Source organism: Pinus tabuliformis, chromosome J, assembly GCF_031772625.1.
Source record: "Pinus tabuliformis cultivar Carrire ecotype Pingquan chromosome J, CPIR1, whole genome shotgun sequence".
NCBI lineage: Eukaryota > Viridiplantae > Streptophyta > Pinopsida > Pinales > Pinaceae > Pinus > Pinus tabuliformis.
Window position 1 is genome coordinate 111,585,106 of NC_142295.1, and position 18,882 is coordinate 111,603,987.

Sequence of the window (18,882 nt, forward strand, 5' to 3'; positions counted from 1 at the left end):
AAGATTTGAAAAATATTTATGATAAAGTTCATATTCACACCTTGTTCAAGGATAAAGATAAGGATACTTCGGCTTTTCAATCTGAGGATGATTGATTTTTCGGTCATAAGTGACCTCTAAGGAAGATTGTCTAAAGCAAAGGTTTGACCGTTTTGTCGTTGCATTGGAAGATGTTTCCAAAGATGCGCTACTTTTCTTAGAAGACAAAGCCTTGGAACTCTTGAATTCCTTGTTTCTGTTTCACTGCAAAATATGGTACCCAAGGTTAAATGTTTTTCCTATATATTGTGCTTGGTCTTTTTCCAATGGATACCTTACACTTTGTAAAGTCACTGCTGCACAGAAAAAGATATATGGGAACTGAAAGATCTAGGACATCAAACAGCTCAGAGGATTGTTCTGGTTTCTGGTCCATTGCATTCTGTGCGAGAAATAAACCAAAATTTTCCAAATTTGGTTTCGTTTTGTCTCGAATGAAGCTTAATCAGTTAATCAAAGATGAAATTATTACCAATTAGCGCATGGTGCCTTCAGGAAAATCCCTGATAGAAATAAATGGAGATTTAGTAAACGTCGAGAGCATTGATCTTTTCTCGTTGATGGGATTGGTTCGTGGTGAATTGTCATTGGCAGACCAAGTAGCAAGGTTAAAAGTTCTTCGAAAGGTAATGAAGATGTTACTATATACACCTGCGCCATCCGAACAGGGTTCTTTTCGTTCAAGACTTCCGTTCTATCCTCGTAAAATATCTGAGCAATCTTAGGATAAAAGTTAAATGTAATTTAATGTGGACATAATGCACTTTTAAACAAGAACGAAATTTCAGGTCATTGGTTTGGCACCGACGTGAATCATAATACAGATGGCGCTGAAGGAGTTAGGTTTAGCCTTTTGGCTGATCTATATACATCCACGTCCTCGGTATCATGCTAAATCGAATCCTCATGACCGTGAATGATGTTAAGGGGCACATAAGAAAGGGCCTACAATTTATTTCTCCGGAGCCTACAGAATCGAGACAATTGGATGGCGGAGAATTCAAGTAGCAGACAACAAAACCAGTGAATCTCCATCTGGCGGTTCGTTTGCAACTCGTGCCTAACCTCATGATATCTTCCAAGCAGTAAATACTTTATCTGATGTGTTTTCTCAGAAAGGGAGTTCATTTGTTCATAATATATTACAGAGAAGATCTAGGTTGCTTCCAGAAGAAACAGATGGATCCTCGGCTTTACTTAATTCACCGGTTCATATCACAACTCTGAAATTTGAGAATTAAATTAACCAAGTTCTTCATGGCCTAAAAAAACAGAGTCTCAAGAAGCAGAATATAAGTTTGCCCATGAAGAACTATATTTCCTCTGTTACTTACAATACCTTGTTGCTGGGAGAATTCATACATCCAGCAGTTGAATGCCATGGTGCTGCACGAATAGTCAGAGGCTGTGCAATTTATATCAGAGAAACTGGAGCACTTTGCCAAATAGTGGTGACCGGAATATACTCTTTAAATGTTTTCCTTTCTGTGCCAGTTATGATTCTTTTTATTTGAATTCATATTACAGTTTCAGGTGAAGATGATTTTTAGAGTTGGAAAGGGCTATTTTGTATACAGTAAGTCGAAGGCCTTAGCTGCGCTAAATGGTATGAGGATGGAAAACTCAAACAAACTGGAAACGATCTATGGGCACTAGGTTGCACTTTGTATCAGATGCTGTCTGACATATCACCTTTTAAAGATGGCAGTGAGTGGCTCACATTCCAAAGGATCATGGATAAAGGTTTCAAATTTCCTGAATATTTTTCTTATGAAGCACGGCACCTTATTGATTGTTTGCTGGATATGGACCCATCTAAAAGATTGGCTTCTGGCCCTGAAGGGTATGCTTCTCTCAAGAGTCATCCTTTCTTCAAGAGAGTTGACTGGGATAATGTTAGGGGTATGCTGGCTCCAAAGTTAGCCCCACCATTAACTGTTGACAAGGAAGATGAAGCTGAAGATGCTGGGTGGTTTCTTTCACATGCTGGATATGGTTCTACTAATGATGAAGCACCTCCCAAAGAGAAAGAGTTGGCCTCATCATCAGTGGCAGTAGAGAATAAGGAGCACAAGGCTAAATTTTATACTATCGATGCTTTTGACTCTAAATGGGAGAAATTTCTAGATCCAGGGGAGTTCATTGTGATGGTTTCATTGGTTAAGAAAATTCGGAAACTTTACAACAAAAAGATGCAGCTGATGCTGACAGACAAGCCAAAGTTGATATATGTAGACCTAGTCAAATTGGTACAGAAGGGTGAGATAGTTTGGTATGATAATCTTAAGGAGCTTAATGTCCAAGTGTTGAATTCTTCCAACTTTAAGATCTGTACTTTAAAAAGGATCACCTCATTTGAAGATTTGAAGACAGCAAGGAATACTACACTGACTTTACGTTCCAGTTGGGATTTATGAAGGCTTAATTTATTTGTGGTATGTGACAAATCTATCTCCTTCAGGTGTGAGGAGTATCTTGAGCAAAAGGTTATACCAACAGAAGGATCAAGACATTATTACTCATCTTCTGTGGACGGTCCAGTACGCAGTAAATTACCTTACATGGATGTTGTGGGAGGTTCCAAGAGTCCTTTAACAGAGGAGACAAGTTTTTCCTCAGGAGAGATATTTGTTGCAAGCAAACCTTTTCAAAACAATCAAGTGCTTAAGCCATGAACACTGGTGATTATTTAGAAAACCAGAGAGGAAGAGTGTATTTTTTGAAATCACACAGCAGTTTCGTAGCGCGCTACGAAACTGCTGTAGGTGATGATTTTAAAAGCACAGAGCAGCTAGTGTGATACCGTGAGCAGGAGATAAGGAAGAGAAACACTTGTTTATCAATACCATCTACAGCACAATCAGAAACATGTCAGCATTCCATACTTGAGGTTATTAAAAGATTTGGGAGCAGGCTGCTATGTTTTAGGAGAATGTTGGGAGACAGAAACCGATAAATAGGAGCACACCTTCTGGTCATTAAATGAGCCATCAGCGCTTTCTAGCATCCCAAGTCAACATTCATCGCATCTGTAAGCTCAACCATCTCAACTTAACTAAAGGAGGACAGCTGTCACAGCATTCAAGAAAGCATCAAGCCTGCGAGGAGAAAAGAATTAGTGTTTTAGTTTGATTAGGACTTTATGTAATTACAGCCCAGCATGTTTGTAATTAATGCATTAATTAAATAGCATGTAGGAATAGTTAATAGCCACCTTCGAGGCTCCCCTCATGCTGGAGGAGGAAGCTCGAGGTGGTTTAGTTTGCTTGCCTATATATGGATCAATGTAGGATGTAAAAGGGGTTGGACTGTATATACAAAAACAGAGTTTTTTTTGAGCATATGTAAAGACTGTTACAGTAATGGTAAAACAGGTTGTTTCTTCTCAAGATTCTCAATGGATCACTGTGTTCAAATGTGATGATGGTTTAGTTTCTTAATGTTCTTTTTACAGCCTTGTTATAGCACAATCCCTCAGAATTCATATTATATGCTCTGACTTCCTGTGTGTTTGGCAAGCTGTGGGTTTTGGTGAAGCATGTTTGAACATCACTCAGAATTCATTTTTAATGCTCTGACTTCCTGTATGTTTAGCAAGCTTTGATTTAGGTAAATTATGTTTGAACATCTGATGATGCAAAGAGCCTTGACTTCCATGAGATGACTGTGATTTTGTTTATTAACTGTGAGAGACTCCATAGCCCAATGAAGACTAATTTGATGTATGTCCAGCCAGCTATATTTTTATAAATGTGTGAAGAGTTAGCCCTCTGTTGTTGTGATTAATTTTCTATCAAAAGCCTGTGAGAGAGCCCTCTCTGATTAGGAAGGCTAATTCCTAGTCTAAAGTCTGGTCTGAAACAGTTACATGAAACCTTGCTTGGTTGCAGCCCCTAGTACTGGTTTTGTGATAACATTTTGAACGCTGCAAATTTGGAACTTGGGCTTCCTTTTCTCATCTCATAGGCAATGAGGATTCCATGAAGTTCATCCATCTTGAGAGTATGTAGGTCCTTCATTTCTTCTATAGCACTTACTTTGGAGTCAAATCTATCTAGGAAAGATCTTAAGACCTTTTGAACAATAGTGCTTTCTTCAATGTTTTCTTCCAATCCTTTAAGAGAGTTGACCACTTCAACTACTCGGAGAAAGTATGATGCAATATCTTCTTCATCATCCATTTTCAGAATTTAAAATTGTCTTCTATGAGTTTGAAGCTTTACCTTCTTAACTTTGGAGTCCCCATCGTATAAGCTAACTAGATTATCCCATATTTCTTTGGTCGAGTCACAATTCATGAATTTTATAAATTCAAAATCAGTGATTGCACTAGTGATGGAATTTAAGGCTTTTGCATTTGCAATGTAAGATTTCCTTTCATCTTAATCAGGTCCAAGGGACATTCAGTAGTAGGACATTCTTTTTTTCCAAAAACCAAAATTTGTGCCATCACACAGAGGAGGTCTTCCTGACACTTCTTAATTTCTCATTGTGATTAAGAATCCTTCTTCTAGCTGTTAGGCTGATATGAAGAAGCTGGCTATGATACCAATTGTTGGAAATACTGGGGGGGGGGGGTTGAATCAATATTTTCTTTCAATTGTTATTATTACCAGTTTAATTATTCAAAATTTAAATAGAGAAATGTATAAGTATAATTTTATTGAGTAAATAATAAATAAAATATAAATGTGTTCCAAGCTCCAACTTGGTTTTGATGAGGCTTCGACCCTATCTTGTCAAGGAACCAACCTTGGATTTAGGAGCACCAACTCCAAAGACACCAATCCTTCCAACTCTAAGGCACCAACCCCAAGGGCTCCAACCCTATCTTTCAAGATGAATCAGGTCAAAAGATTGTCCTCCCGCTCTGTCTTTAGCTTCCTTCTCCACTCGGCCTTTGACTTCTACTGTAACTTCTGCAATTACCAGACCTCCGGCTTCTACTGCACCTTCTGTGTCTGCTAGACCTTCAACTTCTACTGCACCTTCTACATCTGCCAGACCTTCGACTTCTACTACACCTTCTGCATCTCTAGCCCTTCGGTTTCCTCTGTTTTTTCAAGTTCATGAGTTGTGAACTTTCCTTGTTCTCTGTGGTAGATGCCTGATACACCTCACAGAAGTGAAGCGTTTCAATATATATATATATATGTATGTATGTGTTTTTCCAATGAATCGAAATGACTCATTTGAAGGTGAAGGGGCCGACCATGTTATCACCTTACCTCTATAATCTCAACCTTCATGAAAGTCAGAGTTATTCCTTTAATCCTGTAATCGCAACTTTCGGAGGTTTGCACATAACATAGCCAATTCCTCTACTGGCAACATAGCGTATGCGATATGATATTAAACAATTGTTAATAAATCTGGCAAGTCCACACACTTATCACAATCAACGGTTTGACATCCCTTAGAAACTAGTGATACTGCGGATGCGATATTGTATAAAGTCATGTTATAATGGTGCAGCGGGTCCACAATATTATATCGCAATCGAAGGTTTTACCATGACAACCCTATAAGACTTGCGATATGGCAGATGCGATGTTATATTAGGGCTGTTACTATAACCTGTTCGGGTCCGCATGTATTATCACAATCACAATTTTAGTGTGACATTGACTTCTGATGAGGCGGACACGATATTACATTAGGGCGTGTTCTATTGGAGCATCGGGTCCACGTATTATATCACAATCTATGGTTTGTGGGACTTCGACTGGCACAAGGATTAAAACGGCCTTAACCCCCACAGTTGAATGTGATCTAAGAGTTGAATATGAGATCGATGGCTAGGATTGAGTGCGGGACTTCAGCCATGATCAAGGAAATCCGTACTTTCCTACCCCCACAATTGCTAATCACCGTCGATCTGACTGATTTGTCGATCTGATGATCCAAATCTATTCCTCCGCCATTCTTCTTCTGCAAGCACTTGGGTTTGATCTCCTGTGACTTCTCTTCACTCTTCCGCTCTTTCGATAGCTGTTGCTCCTGTGGCTTATCTTCCTGTGACCTCCAATAACTCTATTTATGCTCCTCCGTTGTTTTCTTCCTATCAGTTCTTCTTGGGCATATATTACATGCAATACTTCCGATATGGCTCTTACTCTTGCTTGGCTTTCTGATGGCTTCTCTGTGATTTCCGATGGCTACTCTTTTGATGGCTCTTGTTCCTATCCTCCAATGGCTTCCCTGATGGCTTTCCTCTTTGGGTTTATTGCTTCTATTATGTTTGTATATATCTATATATATATATATATATATATATATATATATATATATATATATATATATATCTATATATATATATATATATATATATATATATATATATATATATATATATATATATATATATAGATATATATATATATATATATATATATATATTCATTCCATATGTTGTATTCAGTCCTTAGGTCCTTCATGGGCAACATTATGATCACAAGAATTTTCCATCACAAACACTGCCATATTGACATCAATGACAACCTTGATTAACAAGGGTATCTAAGATCCTATGGATGACATGCAGAAAAGCTAAGATGAAGCAAGAAGGGCCACACCAAGGACAACCAAATGAAGCCAAGATGATCAAAGGAGAATCAAGATGAGGTATGTATGCATCAAGGTTTAGTCATGTTATCATTTGTATATTGTTGAGTCATGGGAATAGTTCTATAACATGATCAAGTATGAAAGAATCTCTTTCACCAAGGACATGCTCGAAGGCATGTACTACAATGCAATGAAGGTTAACAAAAGGATATGCTCAAATAAGGAGTATAAGGTTGATGACTAAGAAGCAAGAAGAAATGCTGACAAGTCTAGGAAGCCAGCAAGGAAGAAATAATCTCACAAGAAACATACGTTGGTTGACCTATCTAGCTAATAAAGAAGCAAATGAAGAAAGAGATCAAGCATGTAAGAACAACATGATCACCGAGAATCACTATATAACAAAAATCTTTGAAGATATCTGCCAAAAGAAGGCATGACAACTTTGACAAAGAAAGAAAGGACCCTTGATACTTATGAAGGCCTTGGAGATATTGAAGATGAAGATAACCGATTATACTCTACAAAGATGTTGTGATGAAGAAGCCATCCAACAAAAGAAAAAGAAATGTTGAAAGAATATCAAGATGAAGTCATGATGGGCTACTAGGTCGAAGCATGTAAACAAGCAAGTACAATGAAGCATCCATGAGAAGAGTATTCCAAAGCATGGACAAGATGACAAAGGAGTAGCCAAGATGACAAGAAAACTTGATGTATGACAAGAAAGCTACTTTCCACAAAGGAAACAATGACATGAAAAACTAGGAAGGAAAGTGATCTATGGATGGTGCCCTACCTAGAAGAAGTTAAAACAAAGACTTCGTGACATCAAAGAAAGGAAGGTGAACAAGCAGCTGAAGGACCCCCGAAGAAGAAGTTACTGATGAATGAAAGAGTCCCTAGTTAAGAGGGAGCTCTGACTGATCCCTGATCAAGAAGGAGTTCTTGAATCACCCCTAATTACAAGGAGTGAGATTTGTGTTTTTCCATCTCATGGGTCATGCACTAGACTAAGACTGATAGCTGTAAGTCTAAATGAAGGCCATGAAGGGAAATGTAGATACATGATAGGCACAACATTCTTGTCTTCACGTGGGAAGAAATAATGGGAGGATTGGGTAATCATTTGGCATCCGATACTCTTTGAGGAAGTGTAGGGCATCCAAGACAAGAGTAGGCAAGAGGACATATATTCTTTGAGGGCTGGGAACCCAAGGCAAGAATAGTCCTAGAAGGGCATACTCAGTGAACACCCGAGTGGGTATGTACCTTGAGAGACAATGATGAAGGTGTCTATAAATCATTGGTCTCACCAACATTGTAGCTCACGGTCTCGTAGAGAGATGGAGCTGTTAGTCAAGGCCTTGCACTATGACAATGTTGATGGATATGATGCTATAACAGATGGATTACAAATCCAGTTTCTCTTATGTGAATTCTTCAAGATTGATAATAGCCAATCACCTTGGAATATTGTATGAATACCTCCCTATTTAAGAGGGAGTTTTGACAGAAATGTAACTAGCTTTGGTCTTCATAAATGTACTTTTGATATTTGTATTTATTCAAGAAAAGAAATATTATTTTTATAATATATGTCATGAGTTTCTTGCTCATTGAAATAGGTGTAGCACTAGTTAAAGTGCTATAGGTGAGTCAAATAGTCAAAGAAAAGTTTTAAGACCTTAAGGGCATGTTACACCTTGTATGTGTATGTATTATGGTCAAGAGAATACCTCCAAGCGAAGTCAAAAGCCTCCTCCAAGCAACAACATCCTAAAAGTAAGAAATCCGAAGCATAAAAGTCAAGTCAGCCTCAAGTCAACCTAAAAGAAAGAGCAAACACCTATATATAAGGGTCATTTCACCTCTCCAAGACAACGTAAATCATCTCTGAAATCAGCGAGTAAGGGAAGCCAAGAAAGGAGGAAATGAAGACAAGTTTAAGGAGCCTCTAGTGCAATGAAGAAGGAGAAGACAAGATCGAAGGTTAGAGGGCTGTTCTAAGGGCCAAAAACAACCACACGTGTGAAGAAAAGAGGTCTCTCTACCATCATAACAACAATAGTACATCAGTCCCATACTTATCACTATTTTGGCTAGAAATTAAGGTCTATAAGGCCTCCCTCTAAGAGTGAAGAAGAGACTCTCACAAACGAAGGAAGAAAGAATAAGGTCGAGGAGAAGAGGATTGCTTCTAGGGCTATAAACAGTGACACATGCGGAAAAGAGAAGGGTATTTCTACATAATAACAATATATAGTGAACAATCCATGAAATATCATTGTTTGGGTGAGAAATAAAGTTTAAAAGGACTCCCAAACCTAGAAAAGGAGCCTATCTCTCTAGCGAAGGTGAAAAGACCCTAATTCACTAAGGGTACCCTCCACACATAAGAAAACTAGGGCAACAGAATAGTAGTATAGTCATACACCCATACATCAAGAAGGATCTCACTTGGTCCAAGAAGAAGTCTACTTGAGCAAGGGATAGAAGAGGAACACTTCATCTAGAAGGCTCACTTAAGGAAGGTTTATCTCTAGACAAGAACAAAGAAGGAGGACGAAGTGCTGAGGGGAAAGTGTCAAAAGAAGGAAGCCTATGTGCCGGGAAACAAAGTGAATAAAGAAGAAAGGAGTTGACTTGTGCTTGGAGGATATTCTTGTCATGGGTCTAGGGTTTGGAATTAATCAATAAAATTTTCAATAAGAGAAATTCACGAAAGGGTTTTCCTCTGAAGAGAAGAGAGGTTTTGGCCCTGACAGAGAGCCAACATCTTATGTTCTTGTTCTTATGTTTTGGTAGAAATTTGATGAAGTACACACACATGCATTAATAATAAGAAGAGAACATTAAGCTAACAAGAAAAGTAAAAAGACTCCACAAATTGTTAGCAAGTAACGAAGAATCACACTACACCTAATTTTCCCTAGATTCTTCAATAGGGGCACCTTCCGATTTCTTTCTATGCTTAAGGGTTTTTCATGTTTCTCTTTGAGGGGAAGGTAGATTCCAATCTCATATTCCATAGTAGGCTATATTTTATGGATTCTTAAGGAACATATGTGGATAGGTGGAGTCCAAATTTTAATCCTAAGAATGATGTTCCTTCAATAGTTCTTGTGTGGGTCAAGTTACCCCACTTTCCGCTTGATTGTTGGAATGAAGAAAAATTTCGAAATATAGGTAATGCCCTAGGATGATATATTGATCATGCCAAACCATAGGAAGGGATTTTTACATGTGCATATATATGTGTTGAAGTGGATTTGGATAAGAGTTTGCTTGAAGTAGTGCACCTCAATCTAAATAACTAGACTTTCCTCTTGAGAGGTTGATTATGATCAATTTCCTTTTAAGTGCAAATCATGCCATGAATATGGGAACTTCACTATGAATTCCCCCCAAAAATTAAAGATCAGTAGAAGTAACTCAAGGAGGGTGAACAATGGAAACAATCAAAGTGCAAGTGAGGTCCAAATTGTCAAAATGTAATATTGAAAACCTCAAAGACAAATGGAGCAGGATGAAAAGCCCCTCCCTTTCCAAAAAAAATGGTTGAGGCGTAGGCTTCTTCTTTAATTAAAAATAAGGATATGGGCCCCCAAGGTAATAAGTTTGTAGTTTTGGAGTTGATGGGATAAGAGAAGAAAAATTAGATTAATGAAAATGAGGAGATCCCCCAAGACCCATCACCTAGTAAGTGTGCTGGTTATAGACTTGAAGATGTCCTTCAACTGCAATATGTGTTGATCAATGCAGGATAGAAGATGAGGTGGATTCTTAAGAAGAGGATTTTTTTCACTCTCCTAAAAATCCAAGAATCCCCCAGGGGCCCTTTTCCATAGGATCAATAGATAAATAATCTAAAGGAAAATGAGAAAGTGGATCCATGACATGAAATGCTAGGACATGGCCACGAGGAATACATAGTGGATCATTATGACAAACCAAAAGATCATAGCCACCAATGATATGAAAATCACTCGTGAGTGATCTCAGTTAAATAATTAATGAATGAAGGTATTACAAACTCATGTGCTCATGTGTGTCTATGTTATCTTAAGCAACGGATCGATCAGATTGCAAAATACACAGACATTGGAAAATGGAAAACAGTTTGAGAAACACAATAAGCAAATACAAGAACACAAAAATTTAATAAGAATTTCACCCAATCCTCCTGGGCTACGTCTTTGGTCTAGCTTTCAGTGGTGGCCTTCTTTTATTGTGTCTTTAAAGTAGAGTTTTACAGTGAGGAGTTCAATTTGAGTCTCTTGAAACAGATAATGCTTGGCAGGGTGGTTCTTAGATTCCCCAAGCCACTAGAGTGCACAGATTCTTTTCTTACCAAGTCTTGACTTCACTGGTCTTAAATGGGATGAGTCCAATCTAGTACTCAGTTCTCGACAGATATCCTCACAGGGATCACTTGAATCTCTCAAGCCTTCTGTCTGCTCGATGCTGCCTTACGCTGCAGGTCAGCTCAGCTCTCTATTTTTTTGCCTCTTGCTTCACTGTCTCTTTCATCTTTTTCACTGTTCCCTTTTTTGGTTCTTCTTGTTTTGTTCTTTGTCTGTTCATGGCTTAAAGCCAATCTATCCTTGACTATTCGCTTCCTCTTCCACCCCTTTGGATCACCTGCTATTGTTCGCTTGGAGTTCCCTGCCTTTACGTCATCACCAACGTCTCACTGGGAAGTGGCCACTTGTCCTCTCACGAACTGCACCAGCTCTTCCTCAACGGTTCGGTATTTTGGTTACGTTGTGAAATGATTCATCCACAAACTCAGCGATCAGATTGGACTTCAAACTTTATGTGCTATAGCTTATTTTCCCTTCAGATTCGGTTTCTCATCGGGCGCAATCTCTGCCATCAAATCTGGAGCCCCTAGATCCTACGGTGTTCGCTCTTATCACGCAGTTGACTTGCTTGACCGTTAGCCCGCGATGAGAGGCAGTTTTCTCTCTCATCCTCCGGACACGCATCGTGTAATGTATGGAATTGCTCGTTCTCTGCCAAATCCGCTTACTGCCCAAAATGCCTCCGATATTCCACTGGTTTTGGAGTGCGGGATCCACCTTTCACTTTAGTACTTTTTCCTTACGGTTTTCTGGCTTCCCATGTGACTGAGCACTCAGGGCCTTTCCTTCTTGAGGGGTTTTGCCTAGCGATCAGAAACGACCTCCGTTTTCCGATCTGGGCTTCCTAACTGCCAGTTTGTGTCCTGCGCGGTCTCCATGGGCCTCAGTCAGCGTGCTTTGATCGAGGTCCTCATCATTCGTTACTGGCTATAAACTACCACTGTCTAGAGGTCCTTCCTGATAGCTCTTTGTTCACAAGTTTGAGGTCTGTCCTGATTTGATACAGTCATAGCACTTTCATAATTTTCATGGATCCAATTCAGATCATGGCCTTCCCACTGAAAAAGCTTTTGGACCACCAAAAGTTGTTTTTCAAGCATCGACTAAGTGAGGGAACACTTGTCTCACTTGTCCAATCTCTATCCACTTTGCACTGCTCGGATTTGAACCCTTGAGCCCAAGTCTGAGGTACTCAACATCTCCCCTATGTGTCGTCCTCACCTTCCTATCCAGAATTGTGTCTTCCTACAATTCATTAAGATATTAAGGTAGCAGGTCATCAATAGAAGGCAATTGACTTTGCTCTTCGAGATCCTCAATTAGTGAAGGTTCAAACAGCCTCAAGCAATCTACATTCACGACTGAGTAGATGAGAATGTAAGCTGGTAGATCAAGGCGAAAAGCATTCTCACCAATTTTCTCAAGTACCTGATAGGCTTTAGCTTTTTACCTTCACCTTGCATCTTGTCCTTGCTGATATACAGCCAAACTTGGTCACCAACTTGGAAACTATGCTCCATCCAATGCTTGTCATGCCTTGCCTTGTATTTGGCTTGGCTCTTTTCCAGCTGTTCCTATACTACCTGGTGGATCTCTTGGATTTGTTCAATGAACCTAGTTGCCTTGAACACATCACTGTGTCCCTCAACTGTGGTGTCTTTACCAAAGACAAAATCCAAAGGAGACCTTGGTGTGAAAGCAAAACAGGTCTCAAAAGGAGATCTCTGTGTAGAATAATGTTTTGCTTTGTTGTAAGCATGCTGCACATAACATAAATGTTCATCCCAAAGCTTAGGATGCTTGCTGAAATATCCCCTGAGAAACTGGATCACTGTCCTGTTGACTACTTCTGTTTGGCCATCAGTTTGTGGATGAAAAGCTGTGCTTTTATTCAGTTTGGTGTCCTTCAGTTCCCACAGACTTGACCAAAACTTCCCCACAAATCGGGTGTCTCGATCAGATACAATGGAAGTGGGTAATCCAAAATGGACCCATACATGTTCAAAAAACAATTTTGCAGTTTGTTCAGCTGTAATCTGTTTATTACAAGGTATCAAAATACACATTTTGCTGAACCTATCCACAACAACATACAGATAATCATGACCTTTCCTAGATTTAGGCAGTCCTCCAATAAAATCCATGGGAACACTTTCCCAAGGGTGAGAAGGAACTAGTAATGGAATGTACAAGCCTAGTTTTCTATTGCCAGGCTTGCTTTTAGCACACATAGTACACCCTCTTACATATCTAGAAACTATCTCATTCATTTTTGGCCAATAAAAAAATCTTTGTAGCTGTGCAACTGTTTTACTTACCCTAAGTGACCTGATATTAGAGAAGTGTGTGCTTCTTGAATTATCTTTACTCTTTCAGTTTGTGGAATGCATAACTTCCCACAATGGTATAAGAGTCGGTCCTTTACATGATAATCCAATTCTTCTACTCATTTGCCTTGACTTAAAGTTGCGTATACATCTTTAAAGTCTACATCTTGAGCATATTGTTCAATGTAGCTCTCTTGTAACACATAATTATGCTTAAGTATAGTAGATGCATTTATAATGGGTCTAGATAACATGTCTGCAACTTTATTATGTATGCCATTTTTATATCTGATGACTAAATGGAACTGTTGTAGAAAACCCATCCATCTATAGTGCCTTGATTGTTGCAACTTAGTTTTGGAGTGTAGATATTGAAGTGGTTGATGATTAGTATGTATTACTGTCTCTTTGCCCATTAAGTAATGTTTCCACTTTTTCACACTTTGTACTAATGCATACAATTCTTTATCATATGTAGGATAGTTAACTACTACAAAATTAAATGTCTCAGAATGCTAACATATGGGTTTACCATGCTGTGTCAACACTGCTCCCATGGCATAGTCACTGGCATCCATTTGGATCTCAAATGGTCTTTGAAGATCAGGTAGTGCTAGTATAGGTGTTATACTAATCTTTTCTTTCAAGGTGTTGAAGGCTTTCTGCTATTTGCCTCCCCATTGAAACACCTTGTTCAATCTTGTTAAAGCATGTAAGGGAGCTACAATTAAGGAAAAGTTAGAAATGAACTTTCTCCAATATTGTGCTGCTCCTAAGAAGCTCCTAACTTCTGTAGCAGATTTGGGTTTAGGCCAATTCACAATGACTGCAACTTTAGAGGGATCTATCTTCAATTCACCACCCCCTACTATATGACCCAAATAATTCAGATATGTTTTGCCAAATTCACATTTTGAGATCTTAACATAAAGTTTTTCTCTTTTCAAAACATCTAGTGTCTACTTAACATGCTTTAAGTGTTCTTCCCATGTTTTGCTAAATATCAAACTGTCATCCAGATACACAATAACAAAATCATCAAGAAAAGGTCTGAGTACCTCATTCATTAATCTCATGAAAGTAGCAGGAGCATTAGTTAAGCCAAAAAGCATAACCAGCCACTCAGAAAATCCTTGCTTTGTTTTGAAAGTAGTCTTCCATGCATCTGGTTCTGCAACTCTGACCTGATGGTATCCACTATGCAAGTCTAGCTTGGAGAAATAAATAACTTCTTTCAATTGATCTAAAAGCTCATCTATGCGAGGAAGGGGATAATGATTTTTTATTGTTATCTTATTTAGTGCTCAGTAATCAATACACATTCTCCATGAGCCATCTTTCTTTCTCACCAAAACGATTGGTGACCCACATGGTGATACGCTAGGTCTGATGAACCCTTTCTCGAGCAACTCCTGCACCTGCTTCTTGATTTCTTCATTCTCTAAAGCGGACAACCTATACATTCCAATGTTAGGCAATGGAGCATATTGTTGTAAAGTAATATCATGCACTATTTCCTTTTTGGGTGGTGTTAGCCTCCTGTTGCAACAGGTGTTCATCTTTCATGATTGACATTTTTACATGCCAAATATGTCATACTTTGCATACTGCAATGCTCCATATTTCCTGAAAAGAGGCCATGAAAGTGTGTCAGTCTAAATGCCACTACTGTATCCCAATTTTGATGAGCTATCCATTTTTGAAGAAGTTTCTATTAAAGGGAAGTCCAAACAGCCTAATCTTGGCTTCCCTAGGTTTCAATTTCTTGTTTTAGAATATAGAGAGTCATTATCTGTCCAAACAGTTCAATCTTGGCAGATTTATAGATAGGTAGAGAAACAAAGGAGCCCAACTGCTTAATCTGGGCCCTTGGAAGAAATAAGTGTAGACTTAGATAGAGGGACAACAAAAAGAGAAAAGGATAATCTGGGTCTGCAAGTCCAAGTGCACCTATGCAAAAAGGAGAAAAAATGCTAGGTAAGTAGGCTGGGTAAGTAGTTTTTTGGTTGCAGAATCATGCTATGTAATCCATTTCATGTTTTCAGGTGTTATATCTTCACAGATCACAGTTATGATACAGTTTTCCATTCGGAGGAGCTCAAGTGAGGCATGTCTAACTCCCCCTTCTTCTCATTTCCAAAATCACTCACTAACTTCCCTAAAGGAGTCAAGATCTACTTGATATCTCTTACTTTCATCATTTTCCATATCATTTGCCTTGGTAAAGATCTGCTTTGCTCAAGGCATGTTCATAATTCCTCTATGAATCATTTTTCCCCATAAATAGCCTAATATTCACATACTTAGCGCTTTCTGATCACTTGTCATATTAACTACTAATTTTACTATGTAGCTCCCTATCTATCTCCCCTTCCCCTACTAAAAATATGTTAATAACTTCCCTACGTACATATTCCCACCCCTTGGCATTTTTTAGCCACATTTATCAAGTCTGGGGAAATATTAAGTCCATTTGGGACCTATATTTAACTCATCCGCGTTCATATTTTGTGATAAATTTGGTTCGAATCACACCCATGTCACATTAACCCATAAAAACCCACATTATTAAAGTTCCCCCCCCCCGCCATATGAAAACACACAAAAATTGTGCCTGGGCCCCATCCCTAAACGTCCGCCGCCTTGCTCGTGCCGCCGACCATCAGATCTGGCGCGCCCAAGATCTACGGTGGGCGGGCCTTTTTGTGCCCCGACGTGCCGAGGGTTAACGCCCGGGAGATGGGCGGTTTTCCCGTCATACTCCCGCCACGCGTCACCCTCTCGGATGTGGCGGAGCCACCTCCTCTGATACTGCCTGCGCACAAAAGCAGTGCGCCTGAAACCGAATACCGCCTTTCCTCCTCCTGCATCAGCGCCACATCATGCTGACGTCATCATCCTACATCGCCCTCCTGCCGCCGTGTCCTTGCCATGTCACCGCCATGTAGCCTCCTCCATCGTACCACCACGTCACTCGCCGTACTGCTGACGTCACCCTGCTGACGTCACCTTGCTAAATCACCCGCCATACTGGGTCCCACCGCATGATGTCATGCTGATGTCACCATCAAAAAGCACGAGAGGCGCAAATCGCAGCCTAGGAAGCCTGGTATCAAAATCTGAGGCTGTTTTTGATGCGCGATTAGCGCTCAGCGCTAATCGTGCATCGCTACGGGAAATAGGCCAAAATGGAAATCCCTTTCGTGGCTCGGCCTCCAGCAGGCCCAAAAGGCGCAGAATGAAATGAATTTCTTCGCGAAGCATTCAGAAAGGGGCAAACACAGTCTTAAAAGCAAACAGAGGGCCGAACAGTAGCCATGAAAGGTCGATGCAACAGTTTAAAGAGTATCAGAAGTAAGAAAGGCGCACATTCAGTGCCAAAGCATATCAAGGAAGCGACAAAGAGTATCAGTCGAAAGTTTTAAATGAAAACCTTTATTCCCAATGTAGGTGGACATTGAATGACCTCCAACAAAGTCAAAGAAAGCAGGAAATGCCAATCAAGGCTCTCCCATCACAGTTAATGCTCCTCAAAACCACTCAAGAGCATGGATCAAAACCCAAAGCATAGTTATGGCTAAGTGATTAGCACAGAGCCATAAAGACAACACATTAAACTCCTTTTGGTACAGCTGCACCCAGCGTAGCTCGAGGATATTTTCCCTCATTTATTTCAGACATGTGTTAGGTTAAAGACACTTATTACAACAGATCCGTCCGAGATATGATATTTATAGATATTTTACTTATAAAAACCACCCTAATTCACTGTTTAAAGGGTTGGTTGGTTGTATAGCTCCAAGAGAGACTCGCTCTGTATACCTGATGTTTTACTTAATCAAAGACTGCTGAAAAGCTTGGAGGAATGACTGTGTGCTGTGTATGAATGTTTTGAAGAATTGAATGTGGAATTCTTGTGTTGCAACATGACTCATTAAGTGTTTCTTACCTTTTGTTTTCCATTGATGTAGCATCAAAAATAGCAGAAAGAATGAATAGTTTTAGAATTTGTTTAATTGCCCTCTATGCTCAATTTCTGTTGTTTCTATATGTTTTCATCTGAATTAGAAATGAATATGAATTCCCTGTGGCTCATATTTCCCCTAATTCCCTCATGTTTGACAGTTATCTAGGGATTCTTCGCTGCTCCTAGATAGAGCTCATTCACCTTCCCTCTGCTAAGCTGAACGAGAGATTCTTAACTGCCTCTCATTCCTAGCCTTCACTCCATCCTTTAGCTTTGAATGATTGTTTCATGTGCAGCTAGCTTGCTCCATATTCCCTCTTGTGACCAAGAAAATGTACCAGCAGTCCTACTCCTTGACTCCACGCCCAATGGTTCTAAAACTTTCATGCTATCCCCGTCTCTTTACTTGAAAGCATCATCCATCCAACAAAAACTAAAACAAAACCCCTTGTACTCAATAACTAGCCTAAAATCATCATCAACAAAGCTAAATCCTAAAGAGAGAGCCCTCTCTGACTGTTGGTGGGCTAGCACCTGTAGTCCAAAGATTGGTTTGTGGTTACCTCGGCCGTATCCCTCAAGGAGCTAAGGGACAACCTGAGTGATAACATAATGGCGACTCCACTGGGGACATCCTCGGTTAAATCTCATAAATCAAGTTGGAAAGCTCCACTGGGGAAAAACAATGAATTTTCCAATTGCTGCATATTCCTTAAAACTACAGATGCAGCCTGAATGTCACCCACGAAGCCTTTGAAACTGTTCTTGCTTTGCATTTACAGGAGTAAGGAAATGCTGCTTTAGTCAAACTTCGTGCTAGTTTTAAGTTATAGATAGCTATTCCAAAATTTGATCAGTTCCTTGCTAATTCTAAAAAAGCATTCACAGAAAATACCAAAAAAAGTTCAGAATCTGGTTCCCAAAAGGAATTCACGGTATACAAGGTCAAATCTAGACCCAAACCCCCCAACTATTTTTGAAAATCCCAATTTAATCCCAAGGAACCTCAGGAAGTCCAGACCCAAACCCCCCAACTATTTTTGAAAATCCCAATTTAATCCCAAGGAACCTCAGGAAGCTAGAGAAAAGAGAAGATTTTGTTGACTTTAGCCCTGAAACAGTTTAGCCAAGCTGTGTTCCAACCCCTATCAAGGTTTTATTTCGTTCAACCCCCACTTCCCCTTGTTCATCGTCCACCTCTCAAAGCACTCCTTCCACACCTCCATTTACTGCACATACGCCCCTGACCGCTGTTGTTACAGCTGTTCCAGCTGTTCCTATTGTTCCACTTATCCCCGTAAACATGGTTAATAGATATGCACCCCTGCAGTTACCTGCTAATCCAGGGGCTATGCCGCAGGATTATCAAACTAAAATCACATACTTTGATGGAACTGGTTCTTGCATAGCCCTTCAGCATACAAAGAAGATGCAAGACTATTTTGAGAACTACGAGATAGATGATGATAGCATCAGAATGAATATTTTTATCCAGCGTTTGACATGTGATGTTAGAACTTGGTTTAGAGCACTCACAGCCAATTCCATAGCAGACCTAGAAGCCTTATACCAGTCATTTATCAACAGATGGGAAAAAAAGAAAGACCCCTTGCAC

The 18,882-nt window shown here is 39.6% G+C and overlaps 1 protein-coding gene across 1 annotated transcript; it reads left to right on the top strand.

The window, feature by feature from the left end:
* Positions 1 to 521: 521 nt before the first annotated feature.
* LOC149225788 (3-phosphoinositide-dependent protein kinase 1-like) lies at positions 522 to 2,714 on the top strand. Its single transcript, XM_089380017.1, has 4 exons — positions 522 to 665; positions 1,567 to 1,572; positions 1,713 to 2,311; positions 2,501 to 2,714. The coding sequence occupies exons 1-4, from the start codon at positions 522 to 524 to the stop codon at positions 2,712 to 2,714; spliced, it is 963 nt and encodes a 320-aa protein (XP_089236143.1).
* Positions 2,715 to 18,882: the final 16,168 nt, after the last annotated feature.